At 42.6% G+C, this 20,118-nt stretch overlaps 2 protein-coding genes across 2 annotated transcripts; both read left to right on the plus strand.

Moving 5' to 3' along the window:
* Positions 1-2,639, plus strand: LOC126641013 (parvalbumin, thymic CPV3). The gene is made up of 4 exons (XM_050317304.1): positions 1-83; positions 451-583; positions 998-1,107; positions 2,614-2,639. The coding sequence occupies exons 1-4, from the start codon at positions 23-25 to the stop codon at positions 2,637-2,639; spliced, it is 330 nt and encodes a 109-aa protein (XP_050173261.1). The 5' UTR covers positions 1-22.
* A 5,643-nt stretch (positions 2,640-8,282) lies between these two features.
* On the plus strand, positions 8,283-20,103 carry CCZ1 (CCZ1 homolog, vacuolar protein trafficking and biogenesis associated). The gene is made up of 15 exons (XM_050317114.1): positions 8,283-8,479; positions 10,105-10,202; positions 10,322-10,415; positions 10,513-10,587; positions 11,693-11,740; positions 11,827-11,910; positions 13,152-13,327; positions 13,946-14,027; positions 14,200-14,261; positions 15,110-15,221; positions 15,325-15,358; positions 15,696-15,813; positions 17,464-17,622; positions 18,636-18,763; positions 19,759-20,103. Exons 1-15 carry the CDS (start codon positions 8,381-8,383, stop codon positions 19,812-19,814), a joined length of 1,425 nt encoding a protein of 474 aa, XP_050173071.1. The 5' UTR covers positions 8,283-8,380; the 3' UTR covers positions 19,815-20,103.
* The last annotated feature ends 15 nt before the right edge of the window (positions 20,104-20,118 follow it).

The following is a 20,118-nucleotide window of genomic DNA, read 5'->3' on the forward strand; positions in this document are numbered from 1 at the left end:
CAATCTTTTGCACAGGTTTAAAATGAGCCTCACAGACATCCTAAGCCCTTCTGATATTGCTGCTGCTCTGAGGGACTGCCAAGGTGAGCAAACAATTCAAACTCTGAGAATCGACAGTTTTGGGTGACACAAGGCAGGTTGGACTCAGGTCTGAAGGAACACTGAGCAAGTGCATAACTTCAACTGATTTCTGTAATCTCTTCACTCAGCTGGCACTGAATGTTTGTTCATAGCTGTTTTTTCTTGGCAGTTTGCAGCTTCTCCCCACGGGATTCTGTTCAATGTTTATGAGGTTATGGGGCAGGAGGGTAAATTCATTCACTCCTTGACAGGCACTGCCTGCTGTTCACGCTTAGAGCAATTATGATGTAACAAAGCAGCGTCCTCAGGCCATTTAGGAACAGTGAACAAAGTGGCCTGGGGTTAATTTGTTTATTAATTTATTTTCAGCTCCAGATTCCTTTAGTCCCAAAAAATTCTTTCAGATCAGTGGGATGTCTAAAAAGAGTAGCAGCCAGCTCAAGGAGATCTTCCGGATTCTCGACAATGATCAAAGTGGCTTTATTGAGGAAGATGAGCTCAAGTAAGGATTTTATTAACTATTTAGATGTTCCCAAGCTATCAGCACTTTTTACTTTCCACAATTGTTCTGCAAATGTGAACACAAGTTATGCTAAATGTTGATTAAACCTTCAGCAGATTGTGAAAGTTGTATTTAAACAGATAATCCCTACAGAGAAAAACAAATTAGTAATATCTGCCTTTGATGCTTAGTAGAGAAAAAAATAACTCCCTGGGGCTGGAATCAGTTGTATCAGGGTTGGACTTACAAAGCAGAAATATATACAACAAAGATTTAGCTTATCAAACAAAGTAGTGTTTGAAGGACTTGGCTATTGTGGTAAATGGTGTAGAGATAGCTATCAGTTTGATTATACGACAAGCACAGAAAAATAACATTGTGTGAAAATCTAAACCAAAGCTGTTCTCTTCCCAGGTATTTCCTTCAGAGGTTTGAGTGTGGAGCCAGGGTGTTAACCACCTCAGAGACCAAGACCTTCTTGGCAGCTGCAGATCACGACGGGGACGGGAAAATCGGGGCTGAAGGTACTGACTTGTTTAGATGCAGAATGAGGCTCCTCAGGGATGTTGCCATGATGTGTGATTCTCTTTTATGTTGGTGGTAAATTAATGCAGCTCCAGTGATTGTACTGAAACCCTTGCAACAGCAACCTTTGAAAGGTGGACATGGTCCCTAATCTTACAGGTTCATCCCTGCAACTCCTTTGGTACAAACAAGTCAAAAAAACCCCAAGGAACTTTCCTGTTGCTACTCACTCTCAAATTTCCAGTTGTTCTGAAGGGAACTGCCCCTTATTTCTCCTCCCCCTGACTGATGTAAGGCAGCACTGGTACCACTTGTAGTACACAAATGTAACAGCAAGAACAAAGAACCAGCTGTCCACAGAAGAACCAACAGCAGCTCATTTACAGCAGTTATTTCCCAGCAGAACTTCCACCAGTCACTGGCTGACAGTTTTAATATGCAGGAGCCAGCAGCACACAGTGCAATATCTGCTTTGCATAACAAGGAGAACAGAATGATCAGGTGTCACTGCTCCAGCACAAGATCCCCCAGCAGGATCTGTTGGATGTTGTTCACCCTGTGGCAGGGTAAGGACCCCACAGGAAGGAACAGCTGTTCTAGGAAGCAGCAGATTGCACTCACCACTGGAAATGCTGGTGGGGTTTAATGGCTGCTCAGTGCAGAAACCTCCTGATTTCCCAATTGCCCATTTCTGAGCCCTGTTTTGAGCACAGAGCACAAAGGGCTGGCAGCCACTGGCACTGCCCTGGGAGAGCAGCAAGTGCCCAGGCCAGCATGGCAGGGGCTTAGGGAAGAGCACGCAGGGAATGTGCTGGCATGCAGATTCCCCAGCTCCCTGCACCAGCAGGACAGGGCTCTTCTGTTTCTTTCTCTGGAAGGAATTAAATCCAGTTCCTTGGGAACCATGCCAGAGTAAACACACATGATTTATGGAGCAATCCATATACTAATATAGTCATTCAGGACAGCACTGATCAGACACTAATTCACTGAAGCCAAACATCTGAAAACCTTTCAATAACAGTATCCTATTGCATAACACAATACTGCAGGATCATACCACATGCAACTGCACCATTTTTTGGCTTTAGACTGTGCTCTAAATCAACACTTCTCAACTACTGAAGCACTACAGCTAATAAAACACATGGCCTCACATTTAATTTTTTTTTAATTCAGCTTTTAACTACTTCTTACTCAAATTCTACATAAGCCATTGCAGTATTTTTGCCTAGGATTAGTACTATGCAGAGAGAAGGCTAAAACTACCATGAATATTTTATTATTCCTTATGAGTGTCAGCAAAACACTACCTTTCCATCTGCTGTTTAGAAGAGGACCTTTAGGCAAAGCCTCTTTTCCATACATGTTTCTTCTCTGGTCATCTGTCAGGGAACTGTTTTCTGTTCATTCCTACTCTAAATCTCTTGATATGTTACTAATCTTTTACTACTAATCCTTTCATGTCAGTATTTCTATGGTAAATAATCTCTTGTCTTTCACAGAATTCCAGGAAATGGTACAGGCTTAGAGATTCAAAAGGACCAAACAAGAAAAAATTGGGATGAATCTGCACGAGACACTCCAAACCCTTGAAAATCAGGAGCCCCTTATTTGTCTTGACAGTGTCTGTTATTTGTTCATTGCCTTAGTAACAAAATGAAACACTGATTACTGATTTTTTTTTTCATTGTGTGGACCACTCACCATGTTCTAAACTCTACTTTAGCAGACACTTCCCTTAAAAATACCCAATAAAAATTAATCATACACTGTAGCTTGTGTCTGTTTTTCTGACTCCTAAACTGAAACGTGTGAATTCTTAAACTAAAAGTGTTCATCCCTCCAAGATCTAGGTCTTATCAGACCTTCATATATGGGATATCTTTTGGAATTAGTGGGAGTTCCTCCTGGATTAAGCCTAAGTTCTCAGAACTCAGATCTTCAAAGACAAGGAGGTCAGCTACAGTTGCGAGGTGGGTGAGGATAAAATGTCTCACTGACTTCCAGGTGAAGAGCAGTCAGACATTTTTGCTTAAGAAGTGGTTTCTCCATGAGAATGTTGCAGTTGCAAACCACCCTTTTGCATTAGCCAGTTAATAGATGAGGAGAGTAAAACCCACCTGCTTTCCTGCAGGAAGAATTAAAATGAAAGCCACGTGGACTTGAGGTTTCAGACAACTGTGAGGTTGTGAGGAGCAGAGGGGAAGCAAAAGATATCCTCTTGGTGGTATATTCTGGTTTTCTCAATAGAGAGGGCTAAAAGTGTGGAGGTAGAAATTGTAACACTTGCATGTTGAGAAACCTCCAAAGTCCATGCCTGGTATTTCTGGGCTGTGACTGACATATTAAAAATGTCCTTCACAAACACAACCGCCTCTGGGGATGCCGAAAAAATGTCTTTACATGAACAAACAGTTCAGTCATTAGAAAAGAGGGATGTTGGGATGCTCTGATGGAGCATTCATACATTCACTTGCTTTGCCAACATTCCCAAGTGCTGTGCTGCAGGTCACACACACACAGCTTGCAGAGCCACCAGAACATGAGCAGAGCCTTCTCAGCCCAGTGAAAAGTTCAGTCACTGCCCTTCCAACGCATTTCTTCCTTTGCTGCAAACAATTGCATTCAAAATCAACTGCTTTTTTTTCCTTTTCAAAAGCGTCTACAAATACCGGTAATTGCACAGAAAACCACCAAAACCAGCACTGAATTGTTTATGAGATAACCAGCAATTCCTGGGGAAGAGACTAACAACTGTGAATGCTCTTGTGAGAAGGACAGAGCATCCTTCAGACCCCTGAAGTCCCACAGCCCACAATTCTTAACAGCTGACAAGCGAGAACAGATTTTTTGTCCCATCTCAAAATGTTTTCAAGCAGCTTAATTTGCCACACAAGTTGTTTGTAAGTTGGTGGACTCGGTGCACACAAGAATTTCATATGGCCCTCACATCTCTTCTCTTACTGTGCAAAATTCATACAAACTCATAAAAAAATCAACATTGAATTTTTAGAGTGGTTTTTAATATTATGAAATAGGTTCAACTGGTATAAATTTCCAGAGTATCAGTGACTTAAATAGAGCTACTTGGATTTAGAAGCCGAGGGTCTGACCATGAGGAACTGACCCACGGTGATTCTCATAGCACAGGGTGGATGTCACAGGATATTCACAAGAAATAAAGTGTGTTCTTGGCAGTGAAATCGGTCTGATGACAGAAGGGTCTTGGAGTGGTTTGCATGTAAGTAACAAACAAACTGCTCTCCATTTTGCTGACAATGAAGTGTCCTGACCTCAACTAACCACGTTGCATCAGGCAGGCAAATGCATGTGAATTAAAGAGTTTTCCAGGTGCTCTTACACCTGGAGGAACTCTAATTCCTCTCAGTGTCTCGGCCTTTGCACCATGAACCTTGACAAAGAAACCCAGAGGCAAAGAACAAATTCTGTTATTCTCCACGAGGATGTAACATTGGAGCAGGTCACTGGCACAGGTGGACAGAGGACTCCTGCAGTGCCCTGACCCTCACTGAAATTATTCACTAGACACGACTACTATAAAAACACGTTTTTGGAGAACACCAGAATACTTGTGATTACATTAAAATACAGGTCTTGAGAGTTCCATTCCATGTTCTCATTGTGTATTCTATCATACCTTATGCCATGCTGTCCTGTCTGTGAATAGTTAAAATTCAAATATAAAGGAATAAACAGTAGCTTTATTCAACCTCTAAGCACAAAAAATGCCATGCCTTAAATATGTCCAACTATGACATCATTCTTCATGTAATTCTCATTTCTTGCAGTGATCAGCAGGGAAATAATTAACTTATTAATATAATTCATCTCCAGAGCTGAAATCCTTTTAACAGTCCAGCTCCTTCATCACCTTCTCTTCCCAGCTTTTCTTTCACAAGTACTACAGACCCAGTAGCAACAACACATGAAACAAACCAAAACATTCAAATATCTCGAGTTTTGCACGAAAGCAGGTTTTTATTGCCACTCAGTGACTTTGTGTCCTCAATCATAACCCAAACCAGGGTAAGGTTAGCATCTCCCTCTACGAAATCCCTGACCCTGCAAAGCAAGCACATCCACGACCAAACCATCTCTACTCACCACACCACTCACATTGTTGCTGATGCCACGCTGAGAAGGGCTCTGGGGGAGGTGAGTGCTGTCTTAGCAGGAGCTCTGCTCCAGCTGCAGGGCTGTGTTTTCACAGAGAGCTTCAAAGGCCTGGGACAGTGTTAACAAAGCCTGCAGCCCGGGGAGACACAGGCATTGTGCTTTTTGCTGGATCACAGCATTATTTTGGAATTTATTTGCTAAACTAATCCCAAACTGCTGAGTCTACGCATTTGTTAACACATTTAGGCCACATACTGTCAATGGAGCAGCTATTTGAGCTGTCAGCTGGATTTATTTAAAGCTGTCAGCTCGGACACCCAGAGTGATTTATAGTATACCTTTTTGTTAAGTCTGCTACTATGCAGCTGAGGGAAATGCCAAAAATAGTATCCAGAAATAGGCTCAACAAACCAAAACATATGCCTACACAATACTATTCCTCACTCCTATGTTATTTTAAAAACAAATTCAAAAGCAGTCATAAAGTTGTTAATTGCTTGCCTCTTGATGCAGGGTTTGTCCTGTAAGTTCCCCATGTACTTATGCAGCAGTTTAATTTTACATAATCATGGGCTAGGAATCACATTTCAAACTCGCGGTGATCTGATGCCACCTTGCAAATGTCAAGGTGTGGTGTTACTGCACATACAATTAAGAAGATGGGATGAAATTGGAACCACAATCGAAGTTTCTTCCTGCCCTGTTAAATGTGTACATTAGAAATGTAATAATTTAATTGTAATAATTTAATTGAATCTCTTATCACTTACACTTCGTAGATCCTCACAAATACTTCCACCAAAAGCAGTGTCAAGTTACAGATGAGGTTGCACCAAGCAGAATTATATTTTATCAATCACTACACATATATTAGTTCCCTTCCTAGGGAATGTTTGGCAAGAAAACACCTTCCTCAGCAATCACCAATTACAGTGAGTCCCCACTGACCAACTGCACGAGCCTCCACAACATAACCCCTGCACCAGTATTTGTATTACAGCAGTAAACAGGCACCTTAGGCATAGCCCAGACTCTCCATCTTGTTAAATCCTGACCACACACACGTCTAAATATTTATAACCAATTGTATAAATATTTAAACCAACACAACCCAAAATCTACTGCAGTCACTGCAGTTTTGTAATTACTTTGGTGACAAATTAATTAACTTGGCTATCGATACCATCAATTTTAAAAATGTCCACGTTTTGCTTAAAGTGAGTAGCATAAGAAATGAACTTCCCCTCAGGCAGGCAGTCCTGATCACCACCTCACCCTGCCTGCAGCAGAGCACGAGCAAGGAGGGGAACTGCTCTTATTGTCTGATGTATTCAACCCTGACTGGATGTTCCCAGAAATTGTCTCAGCTGTGCTGCAGCATGGACAGACTATTAAAGAAAGGGCTGATCTGCACACAGTTTAAACTCAGAGCTGTAGGGTAGAAAACAAGAATTCCTGTATGTGGATGTCTTATCCTGACATATTTAGCCTGATTCTTCCTCAGAGCCTGCTCAGGGAACCCCTGGGGAGCCCAGTACAGCAGGGCCTTCCCTCACCCTGTTTGCTGGCAAGGGGCAGGAGCCACCTTCTGCCGTGGCCTCTCTGAGAACACTTGCATGAAATGACAAAGCAGATTCTCTCTGCAGCTTTGGAAACATTTCCTACAGCTGTCTGGGAATGCTGTGGCTCAGCCTGTTGTGTCCCTTCTACCTGCCCAGTCCGCACAGGAGGAGCTGCTCAGCTCTTGCGAGGTTTGTGTTAAACGTGCAGGCAGGAAGGTGACATCAAAAGTGGTGACGAGCTCTGCACCCACCAAAGGGAGTCTGCACACAAACTGCACCCACATGAACTCCCATACCCAAACGCCCTGCTGAGCCAGCTGAGGGGAGCCAGCACCTCTATTTTGTGCCTCCTGGACCTCACAGAAGCTCCTGCCTCCTCCAGGCCAGGTTCCAGGAGGGTTTGCAGCCATGGCACAGGGCAGGAGGGACGTGACAGAGCCCTGCAGCAGCCCAGGGGGAAACAGTGGTCAGCTCTCTCATGCTTACACCACTCGCTTCTGGAGTACAGACATTAAATATTAAATTGCTGCAGCCTCACAGCATCTCTATTCCACACAGTGGTCCTACTGCACTGGATTGCATTCTCAAAGAACACACCAGCTAAGAAGTGGACAAGGACTATCTGGAATGATGCTACTAGTGTTGAAAGTAAATATAATCCAAGAGTGATGGCAGGAACTGAAATAATAACAAAAGCAAAAACAAACAAACAAACAAACAAACTTAAGAAATAACTGATTTCTTTCAGATTTAAGAAAGTTCACCAGCACATTTTTCTAAATGACCTGGTGGAATGAGATATTCAATTGTATCTTTTATACATTGCCCAAGTATTTATGAATCTTAGTTTATTCTGATTCCTAAACTTCATACTCCTACAGAGAAGCAATGTGATGTATTTCTTACAATGTAGCTCTTTTTACTTCTAATTTAGTTCACACTGAATATTATTAAAATGGGAATTGAAAACTAATGGGAAAGCTTATTTTATTAGTTAAATACCACTATCTTAAAAGTACCAGACAAAAATCTGAAAACTAATCAGAACAGACATAATATATCTATTTATGATGAAAGGATTACTCGCACTATGTCATGCTGGATGACATTTCCTTCAACACACTCAAACTTGTTGATCTCATCTTTCAAACCTCGAATTCTACCTCTAAAAATAAATCGTTTCTACTTTTTCCAGCTGCGCCCTGAACGAGCTGGAGGGGGGTGAACGGTGCCTGTGCTGCCCCTGCGAACAGGGATGCGCTGGGGCTGCCCGGGAGGGGCCGTGCCCCGTCAGGGCTCTGTGACTCCGGCCGGAGGTGCCCGCACAGCCCCTCTGGGAGGGAGCAGCGGGACTCTCCGGGACGCCCCGGGTTCCCCGTTCCGTGCCCGCCGTGTCTGGCGGGGGCGCTGCGGGCCCGTCCCGGCCGTGCCGGCGGCGCTTCCCGGCGCTCCTGCTCTTCCGGGGCGGGGGCCGGGCCGGGCTGGGACCGGGTCTGGGGCCGGTGCCGGTGCCGCGGCGGCCTCGGGCCGCTCCCGATGGTGTCTGGCGGCTGCCGGCCCCAGGCTCAGGATGGCGGCGGCGGGGGGGGCCGGCCAGGAGAAGCAGCTCGCTCCGACCCTCCTCAGCTTCTTCATCTACAACCCCAAGCTGGGGCCCAAAGAGGGAGAGGTACCGGGGGCTGTCGCGGCCGGGGCTGCGGGGCAGGCGGGCACCTCCCGGCGGGGCTGGCCCTGCCCCGGGCCCGGGCCCGGCGCTGGCCCCGGGAGCGGCCCCGGACAAAGGCGGCGGGAGCTGCGGCTTTCCCGGCCCGCAGCAGTCCCTGGGATTTGGGTACCAGCGGGGCCGGGATCGGTGTCCCCCACAACGGGTCTGTCTCTGCTTCAGACCGAGCAGCAGCAGTAACCGGGGGGATGTCACCAGCAGGGCCCTTATTGCTGACGGGGAGCTGGACAACAGTAACTGTGTTTTACTAATGCTGTAACTTTCTCTAAAAATAACTTTCTGGATGTAGATACAGTATGGTTACTGTTACAGGTTACTGTTTTAACTTCGTTAAATTCAAGTTACACTGAGGATGTTCTCTCTCCGCTGTGGACCTTAACGAGTAAACTCAAGAAGTTCTAGTCTCTAGCTTTAGAAAACGACGTATTATGTGGCTCATGTGATAATCTTCAGCTGTAATAGTTTTGGAACAGAGCAGTGTACTTACATACTTAGTAGTAACAGGACAGTGAGGCTGAGTGTGCCCTCAGTGAGCTCCTGGATGACTCCAGCGCTGGGGAAGTTGTTGGTGTTCTGGAGGGACCCTCGGCGAGCTGGGGAATGGGCCGGCAGAATCCTGGTGGAGCTCAGCGAAGGCAAAGTCCCGGCTGTGGGGTGAAATAATCTCGCACACCATGGCAGGTCGGGGGCTGACTGGTTGGGAGCACCTTTGCAGAACAGGACCAGGGAGTCTGGTGACCAACAGGTCCTACGTGAATCAGCAGTGCTTGTGGCAGTGGAGCCGGGCGAGCCACAGCTCAGCAGGGCCAGTGGAGCGACTGCTTCCCCGTCTCCAGCACGTGTGGGACTGCTGGTGGGTGCTGTGCTCCTCCAGGGCTTCCCAGGGTAGCAAAAACACGGACAAGATGAAGCAAGGCCAGTGAAAAGCCCTTGAGCCGGTCTGTGGCGTACAGCAGAACCTTCAGCTGTATTTGTGCAACCTGAAGAACAGACGATGTGGAAGAGGGTCTGAGGGCAGTTTCACCAGCCTGAAGGACTGCTGGAGATGGTGGAGTCGGGTTCTCAAAGTGAGAGAATGAGACGTAATGGATGAAGTTCCAGCAAGGGAAACTCTGATGAGATAGAAGAAAAACATTCTTCACAGTGAAGTGGTCTAATAGGAGAGCAGGGCCTGGAAAGGTTGTGGAATTTCCATCTTTGGAGGAATTGAAAACATGACTGGACAAGGCCTGGAGCAATCTGAGCTAGCTTTGAAACGAGCCTTGCTTTGATCTGGCTTTGAAGCTCAGCTTGCTTTGAACTAGCTGAGAAGTGACTGAGGCCTGTGATTTCAATAGCCTTCAATTTATAAAGTATTTTCAGATACCATGGAATGACTGACTGCTTAAGTGTGCTTAAATATGCTTTTATCCATCATTAGAGGAGCCTGTTTTGGTACAAGATAAAATTCTGCCTAGGAAATACAGAGGTTAAAGTTAAAAAACCAAGAAAACCATGTACTGAATATTCTTTAACTCTGATTCTGTTAAAATGCATTTGCTTGGATTCTTCTTTTTTTTTTCCAATTTTAGGAGGAAAAGAAGATTCTCTTCTATCACCCAAATGAAGTGGAAAAGAATGAAAAAATTAGAAATGTGGGGCTATGTGAAGCTATAGTGCAGTTCACAAGGTAAGAAGTCTGATTCTGCTGTGTTGGCACAAGCACTGTATTTTAAATCTCTCAGTCAGATGTCTCCTTGCTGGGAGTGTGTATAAATACCTGTGCCTGCATGTATGTTTTCTTTCCAGGACCTTTAGTCCAACAAAACCAGCAAAATCCCTCCATACACAGAAGAACAGACAATTTTTCCACGAACCTGAAGAGAACTTCTGGATGGTCATGGTACTTATGCATGTGATCTGCATGTTCCTAAAGCTGCATCCTGCAATGTTCTCCATGCATTCTGCATTGTCTCATACCAGCCTGTTCCACTTCCTAGGTCGTACGAAATCCCATCATAGAAAAACACAAAGATGGAAAGCCAGTCTATGAATATCAGGAAGAAGAATTGCTGGTAATACTGAAATTCCTTTTTTTTTTTTTTTTTTTTAATGGGTTATGTTGTGTTTTAAGGGTACTTCCAGAAATATCTTAGTTTGATTCTTCTGAACTGCTCTCAAATTGATTTTCTATATATCCATATCTATCTCCATAAATGGAAAGAGGGCAAAGTATTTTCAATCAAGTTTAAAGAAGAGTACAAGAATAGAGAACTATCCAGAGAACAATTCAAGATCATCCGATAAACATCAGCAAAATATACAGCTATGAGACTTTAGCTTGGAACAGGTGAATATTTCTGCCTTGGAAGAGGTGAATATTTCTAGCTTGGAATAGGTGAATATTTCTAGCTTGGAATAGGTGAATATTTCTAGCTTGGGAGAGGTGAATATTTCTTAGCATCTGTTTGTTTAATGAAGTTCTTGCAAGATTTTAAGTCTACATATTTTTATTAGGTTTAAGTATCCATTACTACTTTCTTAAGACTGCTAGTAATATTTACTAATAATCTGGAAAACCAAACAACTCATAACTCTTGTGGGATTTCTTATCCAAACTGCAGTGTCATTGGGTCCGTTTAATCACATACAGGAAGGGTATTTGGCCAGGTGGGGTAATATTTAAAAAGCTGGTTGGTCCCTCTGTCCCTGTTCATTGTAGTGGGCACTACTTCTGTTCCTTATTGTGTCCTAGCAAAAGGATGGGTGTCATAGGGGCTCTATTTTGCCAGTTAATAGTCTTTTTTCATCTGAGTTAAGATCTTAGCCCCATAAAAACCTGCTATGCTGTCTCCTTCAGCCTGGATGAAGAGAGAGCTGCCAGGAACAGGTTCATGTTCACTGCCCACTGGCCTCAGGGAAGGGCACTATTTGTAACTGCAATCTTGGGCATGAGTTTGTAAAGTGCTTTTGGTACTAAATGTGAGGGGGGAAGGGACTCCCTTTATTGAAATTGTACTCTCTAAATGCTGACTGAAGACGCTATTTAACTCTTCAGAGATTGATTTCTCCTAAATTGTGTCTTTGCTGGCTCTTTGTAAACATCCATTGTGTGTAGCTCAGCCAAAATACTTGTCCTTCTGCCTCTGCTGCCCTGATGTGCTGCTCTCTCTCCTGCAGGACAAGGTGTACAGCTCGGTCCTGCAGCAGTGCTACAGCATGTACAAGGTACAGTTCACACCACAGGCTCTCTTTTGGCAAGGGGAGAAGATCCTCATGGCACCCAACTAACTGATTTTTTTTTTAACTGTTAGCTCTTCAATGGGACGTTCCTCAGGGCCATGGAAGATGGAGGTGTGAAAGGTCTAAAGGAGAGACTAGAGAAATTCTTCCATCGGGTAAGACCTTATTTTTCAGGCACATAAAGTGTGATTCTGTGTTGGAAATAAGATGCAAAAACCTGAGAAGGTTAGAGGAAATATTGTCTTCATTATAACTAGGCTGCAGAGTGTAATTTCGAAGCTGATCTTTCAGTGAAAGAATGAGAAGCAAAATCTATTTCTGAGCAAGAAATCAAATATTATTTATGTATTTTTCACATCAAGTAACGGACTGAATAGTCTGGCAGAATTTTGAGTTGCTGCATGAAAAGTTTCATCAAGCTTTAAAAGGTGGCAGCCAAGTGCCTGCCTGCCCCCATTCTCCTTGTTTGCACAGAAGGAAACAGGACTGCTGTCAGCAGTCAGTGCTCTTGTGGTAGAGATGTGATCTTGAGATCCCTGATAAGGGTGGAGTGCAGGCAATGCATAATGGTGTTTAAAATGTTGTTCTCTTAACAGATTTTTAAAATAACACAGTGTTGGGACAGTGTAAACAGGAGTGCAGGCTTTGCTTGTGGATTGGGGAGGGTCTTGTTTTGTTTCTTGGTAAGACTTGTTGTAGGCTCTGGAATAAACACCACTGGCACAAGGAGTCCTTTGATGAGCTGATGTGTGCTTCTGTCCAGACTAAATTAAAAATACACCATGGCAAAAAAAGAAACTAATAGATTTTTATCTTTAAAACGTTGTTTTTCTTTGATGTACCTACTGAAGATAAAACAGCAATTTCTATGGATTTGTATAGTAGAAAGAAATCCAATGAAAAGTTTCTCTTTTTCATCAGGAAATTAGAAAAGCTTAAAAAAGGTAGTCATGCAAATTGTCTGTTATAACCCTATTGAACAAGTCAGCAACATGTTGCTGGCAAGCTTGGACTGCACTGAAACTCTGAAAAGAAGTAAGACTTAGATTACAAATTGAGAGAGATCTGTCACACTGCAATTATTACTTGTGGGGTTTTGGTGATGTGAAATGACTGTAGAGGGAGCCCTTGGACAATACATCTTTCACAGAGCACTTGGTACATTTGGAATCTCTTGGTAAAGGTTACACTCCATCAAGAAAGAGAACAATAGAAAATATCCCTTCCTTTGCACATTGAAAGCTAATTACCTGCTCCCAAGACAAGCAGAACTGGAAGGATTTTTTTTCTTTGTTAGTCCAGATTATTGGTGATTAGACTCCAATTTGTCATTTAAATCTACACATTGGCAGTTTTCAGAATTCTAAAAGCCACCAGTCATTGTTCTTTCTCTCAGTACTTGCAGACACTGCACTTACAGTCTTGTGATCTGCTGGATGTGTTTTGTGGAATCAGCTTCTTCCCACTGGATAAAATGACTTACTTGAAAATTCAGTCATTTATTAATAGGATGGAAGAAAGCCTGAACATAGTCAAGTACACTGCATTCCTCTACAATGACCAGCTGATCTGGTAGGTACTCCAGTAATTCTTTTGTGTGTCTTCAACTTCTCATCCTATAAATAAGGATCAAAATAGAAAAGCTTTTGAATCAGTCAAAGAGTTGGATGAAAATGAGAAAACATGAGTCATGCAGCCATTCAGTAGGAAAGGCATTGGTCTGAGCTTTAAAATCTCTGCCCTGTACCAAAGTATTACTCTCTGGGGAGCAGCTGGAGAAGTGTCCTTGTCATCTCCACCACGAGAGCCTCTGTGAATATACACATAGTTCCTCCATAGGAATTTTTAGTAGTGAAGGTTAATCAAATTAAGGATTGTTCCTCATGTCATTCTGGACTAAAAGTTGCAATGCTTGTGAAGAGTTCCACTTAAAAATGGACATAAGAATAGCAAACTGGGTCTTTGTTTAAGTATAATTTTGTTTCTTTTCTGGTTTATGGCTAATTTAGATGTGGTTTGCATTTAGCAAATAAGCTGACATTTTAATAGAAATTGATGTTCTGGGATTGACTCTACTGAGACACTGAAATATTGATGCCCTGATTTGTTGTGTGCTCTGCCCAAGTTTTGGTTGGAGGAAAATGTGTGACCTGAACTGCAGCACAAACATCATTTGTGTTTCTCTTCCAGGAGTGGACTGGAGCAAGATGACATGAGAATCTTGTACAAATATCTCACAACATCTCTGTTTCCAAGGCACATGGAGCCTGAGGTACGATGAGTTTGGGGTTTTTTGGGGGGGAAGGTGGCTGGTTTGGCTTTTGTGTTTGTTATTTTTTTCTTTTCTCCCTGTTTATCTGGTAAGGGCTAAAATACCAAGGGGAAATACCTCCCTTCTCTCTGCCTCTAAGCTGGTTTTTCTTGTGTGTCCTTTCTTGCTTCAGCTGGCGGGAAGAGATTCTCCAATACGAGCTGAAATGCCAGGAAATCTGCAGCACTACGGAAGGTGGGTCCTGTTTTCCTGTCACCATCTGCTGCTTCTTCCCTCAGGGGCAAAACCTGTGGGAGGAGTATGAGTGTTTTGAGAACATATCCACACACAGTTCATTCCACAGGGTTGCACAGGAGTTGGTGAATGTGAAACCCAACCTCTGGCAAAAGGAGAAAATGCTTCATTAACAGAACTTCACATTTCTTTTTCTTCCTGTTGTTCTTAGTGACAAATTTGGGAATCGCTCAGTCATTTCTTTTCAGTCAGGCACCTCCAGACAAAGGTGTAGATTTAATCTAGGATTTTCCTATTGTTTTTTCCTCTGTACTCAGCATCAGAGTGGGGAATTCTGCACTTAAGCAGCCAGGCAACATAATTTTGAGTAATTGTGGGTTTGGACATCCTTCATCACGAGAATTCCTCTTCCTTGATTTTTGTATTCCTTTGGGATCAAGACATGGCACACACTCCCTGTCTATGCCCCTCTCCCAAGTTTAGGTGCTTCTAGTCTGGATGTACTGTTGGACAGGAAAGGAAAGGGGCTTGCCCACAGCAACAAAAAAATGGTTTTAAAGATACTCACAAATTGAAGGTGGAAAGAATTTTGTTGCTGTTTCTTTGATGATCTGCACAGTTTTTCCTTAGCATTATTCTGCCTTTCTGATGCTGTTTGTGTAACTCTTTGAAGCGTATTTGCAAATAATCCTTAAAAAATGTAGGAGTGATGATATAATATACAAAGGGTTCTCTGCCTGTGTGGGCAGCTGAAAACTCACTGTAGTCAAATGTATTCCTACCTGCAAGTACTGGAGAAACTGAAATACAAGAATTCATCTCCTCTGACCTGTTGAATTATTTTCTAGGTTTCTCACTGGACCTTTAAATCTTAATGATCCAGAAACAAAATGCCGTTTCCCCAAAATATTTGTCAACACTGATGACACTTATGAGGAGCTTCATTTAATTGTTTATAAGGTATGAGAGTTTTCTCTGCAATTCCTCTACAGAATTAGGAATCTCTATACAATGAAGTACTTGTTGTAAATGGTTTTTTTTGCTTTCACTTTTTTTGTTCCAGGCCATGAGTGCAGCTGTCTGCTTTATGATTGATGGTAAGTACGTGTCAGCATCACTTCTTTGGCAAGACGTACTTAGTACCAAATACTTTCACGTGCAGCTTGTTTTACTCGTGAAAAATACTCACATCAATTTGCTATTTGAGTCTCTTTCTCATGAGTGCTTTTATCAGTCTGCTCCAGTGGCACAAGTAACTCAATTGACACACTAAATACTGCTTCAGTGAACCACTTTCAAAATTGCCCATAAGGTTGTAACTATGAGAAAAATTTGTGCTTGGACTTTGACTGATGTTTGAAGAAAAGAGCTGCAGGAAGTGTCCCTTCAGCTGTGGGCAGGGAATCTCATCTGTGCCCTTCTCTGCCTGCCCAGCTTCGATCCCGCCCACGCTGGAGTTCTGCCGCAGGCTGGACAGCATCGTGGGGCCGCAGCTCACCGTGCTGGCATCTGACATCTGTGAGCAGTACAACATCAACAAGAGGATAGCAGGGTTTGTACCACACTTCTCTTCCTGCTGCATTCCCCCATGGTGAAAAGTCAGGTTTAATGAACTGCTGAAATAAGAATATGAGCCCAGGTTTTGAAAGCATTGAGTTAACTGTGTACTTAGAACAGTGTTTGTCTGCCTTTCTGCACCCTAAGTGTTTATCAAGTGCATGTCCTTAGGTCTCCCTGAAGAAACAACACAGATGTTACTAATTTAGGAGTGAATGTTTGCTGTGTGATTGAAATCTTTTCCCTCTGTGTACATAATTGTTGCAGAGAAAATAATGTAAATACTAAGGCAAATATGACCATTACCAATTGACATTCTGCCTCCTCCTGCCCCAGCTGCCAGCAAAGCATTCAGGTGTAAGAGGTGGAGCTTCTTTCATGTGTGCATAGAAATGAACTGGCAGGTCTTCTGACACTTCTCCCCCATGTTGAGGTAGAGAAGTTGCAGTTCCCTCAAAATCTTCAGTTTATACTTTCTAGCTTTTTTGGAGGAAAACAGAAACGAAGCATTTTAGTGAGTGGATTATTTGGTTACAACAGAAGCTTTACAGTTGAGGACTTGACTTGCCATAAAATTGTATTTATTTTTCAATGGATGTGTTAGTTGGGGAAGCAAGAACAGCGTCACATGTGGCAACAAAGGAGGAGTTCAACCAAAGATAGGTGTGTGAGTGAACTCATTCAGTGGTAGCTTCCCAAATCAGCAAAATCGCACGGGATAGAATAGGATGTGCTTGAAATTGTGCCAACCTACTAAATCATTAAACTTGGGCTTTTTAAATGTCATCTGGGACTGGCTTTGGCAGCTTTAACTCTTTAAAAGTTTAATGCCATGGTGCCCTGAAAACATGATCCAGTTTCTTGACACTGATGCATGTGGGTGACAGAGAGCAGGGGTATCTGGTTGTTTGCTGAGGTGAGTGGTGTCATCACAGTATCTCCCTGCTTCTAAATAATGCATTGTCTCAAGTACCAGTTGCTGTAGGCAGTTCTTGCATGTCTGAATTTCTTGTGGCTTCTACCAAAACTACAGCTCTGAGGGACAGTTTTTATGTTAACTTCATAGAAGAGGAAATGGAGGAAGATTGCCAGGGCTGTGAAAATAGTCTCTTGCTTGGCCCACACAAATGCTGGGGGCAAATCTAATTGCCTGGATCAAGGAGGAGTTTGTTCTCTGGGTTGTAACCAGTAACAAAGGCATGAATGGAAGATGACTTACTGATCAAAGTAAAGACTGAGCATCCATTCAAATCCCATAGGACTGGCCTAGGGAGAGCAGCAAGGGAACAAAATGGGACAGAACAAAACCAGCTCATTAGAAAAATGCAAATGAACTACTACTGTGGAGGGGGACGAGGCCTTTAGACTCCCTGTGTCTGTCCTCTGGCAGCCTAAGCAGCAGAAGGGGAAACACTGGCTGGTGTTGCAGGCTTGTTTGTGTTTTGGTTTGGTTTTTTAAACTGTGCTCAAATGAAGTGCAATCCCACAAATCTTAGAACACTTGGGTGTCTCCAATGCAAAGGTGACTTCAGGCTGTCTGAGTAAGCTTTGCTCTGGCTCACTACCCGTTCTCTGTGAAGCCTGTGCTTATAGAACATGTCAGTATTCACAAATGACTTTTTTTTTTCTTTTTAAATCTTCCTAGGGCTGAGAAGGAACCTCAGTTTAAGTTTATCTATTTCAATCACATGAACCTGGCAGAGAAAAGTACCATTCACATGAGGAAAACACCCAGTGTATCACTTGCATCTGTTCACCCTGACCTCATGAAGATTCTCGGTGACATCAACAGTGACTTCTCCAGGTAATGCTTAACTATTAAATAGTCTGTAACTCCTACTGTCAATGAGATTTTTTTTTCAAATGGCTGAAGATTTCCAGTCCTTTTTTTGATGGCTGGCTGTTCATGTTTGGTATTTTGTGTTGCTTTAGAAGTAGTCCATCCTAAACAGACTTTCTGGTGTCCTTTTAAAAAAATAACTTAGAAGAGGGCCAGGGCCTCTATCCAAGAAAATATCTGATCTATTGGAGGCTTCAGAGTAGTCATAACAAATGGGATGGGAAGCACTAAAGTCTGACTAATCTAGGGTAGTATAAAGGACAGGGAAAGCTGCTTGTGCTAGTGCCATCCCTGGCCCTGCCCCAGCTGGGGGCTGCTGAGGTGAGGCAGTGGTGGAATGTGGACCTTGCAGTGTCTACAGTCCTGATGGAGAAGAAAAGTGGCTTCTTGTCAATGGATATCAAGCTTGAAGGTGGGAGAGACCCCCTGTCACGATAGTAAAGAACATGAAAATGTTGAATGACTGTGATGCCTGTAACTCTAATTAACAACTAGCAGTTTTCCCACGCTGCTTAAGGACAAGGTTTTCATTTTTCTGTGAATGAAAAAAGAATGTTTCATCATATTATGGAAGTAGTAGGTCAGTGACAGCTTTATAGAATGTATCCAAGTGTTGAGCAGGGTTTAGGGCTGGGTGCAGCAGTTAGTTCTGTGACAGCTCAGTATCACCAACCCAGAGCAAACCATCATTCTGTTGGGAGTGTCCTTACCAGAACACAGGAGAGATGTTTTCTTCAGAGCACTGGAGTGTTTGGAAGATGGACAAACTAATGATTTACACGTTTGGGGATGTCTCAAGCAGCCATTTATGAAGCCTTTGTCCTGGACTGCCAATGATGGCTGAGTTAGAATGGGTATTCTCTTTGATACTGCACAGCCTCAACAACTTATGACATGGAACAGTTCTAATGATTACAGACAAAATTGTTGAAGATGAACTTGCTGCCACCTTCTTGACTTCCTAAAATTTCTTTCAGAGTTGATGAAGATGAGGAAATTATTGTGAAGGCAATGAGTGATTACTGGGTAGTTGGGAAAAAGTCTGACCAGAGAGAACTCTATGTTATTTTGAATCAAAAAAATGTAAATCTGATTGAAGTTAATGGTAAGGATTGTTTTTTATTACATCTAAATACAGTTACTGCTAAAATGTATGTCCCTAGAGAAGTAATAAAATCCATCTCATGAGAAATGTAGAGAGTGATTGATCTTTGATAGACCAGGTGAGTTTGCCTAAGGTTTTAGTCTGCCTTCTACCAGCTGTGAAAGAATAGCATAAATATTCAGCAGGCACTCTTAATTATTAATCAGTCATTATTCCTTCTTCAAATAATAGAGGAGAGCTCTGTGAGCTTAGTTCAGGAGTAATTAATACAGTATATGACAGGTGAGAGATGAACATATTTACCTCTGAGTTGGGTTTTATCCATCAGTGATCCAGGGGTAGGTTCTTACACATGATACCTGTCTGTCTGTCCTGCCAGGGATCCTCAGCCCATTGCTGGCTTGTTTCTAACCTGCTTTTCAGAATGATTTACTGTGACTCAGAGTGCAAATGAACATTAAGATGGAATAAGCTTTTAAACTGCTATTTCTCCTAAAGTCTGTTTGAATCTTGCTTGCAGCAATTTTAGGGCTCTCTGTTGAAACAGGAGGAATGTGCTCACTCAGACAGTGGGACAGAATTAATACTTTCCAGGACCAAAGCCTTGCAACCTACACTTGAAAAAGAGAAATGAGTTGCATGATGTAGAAATGTTTGTGTAATTGTCCTTCAGCATCAAACCTGCCATACAGAAACAGCAAATGAGTGTTTCTGTGCCTGATAAACTTAGAAAGTGTTGTCTACCAAATAGCCCCTCATTTACACTTCAGCCGCTTAAAATACAACTCACCTTTCAGACAGCGTGAGATGTCAGGCTTGACTTTCTCCTGCTGAAGACAGAGTAACATTAAATGTATTTTTACATTAGAAACTCATAGGGTTTTTTCTGTTTGAATTTAATTATATTCTCTGGGATGATCCCCAGGGTTTCTCTTGAGGAGGTTTCTGTAAAAATATCATACTAAAGGGTTTTTTGTGTGTGTTTGTTTTAACAGAAGAAGTGAAGAAACTTTGTGCAACACAGTTTAATAATATTTTCTTCTTGGATTGATCTGCAAAGGGCTGATTTATTGAAGATGTCGATGTCAGGCACTTGTTCAACATGAGAAGTTATTAGTCATATTATTGACTGGAATAATGACAATAGTAAAGCAATACTTGCTTTGTAAGAATCAAAATTTCTACTAAAATCTGTAAACTCTGACCATAAAATTTTTAAATTTTAAAGATGTTTATGTGCAAGCTAATTCAAAACCAGTCTGAATTCATCTGTACCATTCCATTCTGATATGCTATGTGAATATTTTGCTGGAAAATAAAACTAATAATTGTTACACTTTTAAGGGCATCTTTTT

The sequence above is a fragment of the Myiozetetes cayanensis genome, unplaced genomic scaffold, assembly GCF_022539395.1.
Source record: "Myiozetetes cayanensis isolate MyiCay16 unplaced genomic scaffold, myiCay2020 scf20-37, whole genome shotgun sequence".
Lineage (NCBI taxonomy): Eukaryota > Metazoa > Chordata > Aves > Passeriformes > Tyrannidae > Myiozetetes > Myiozetetes cayanensis.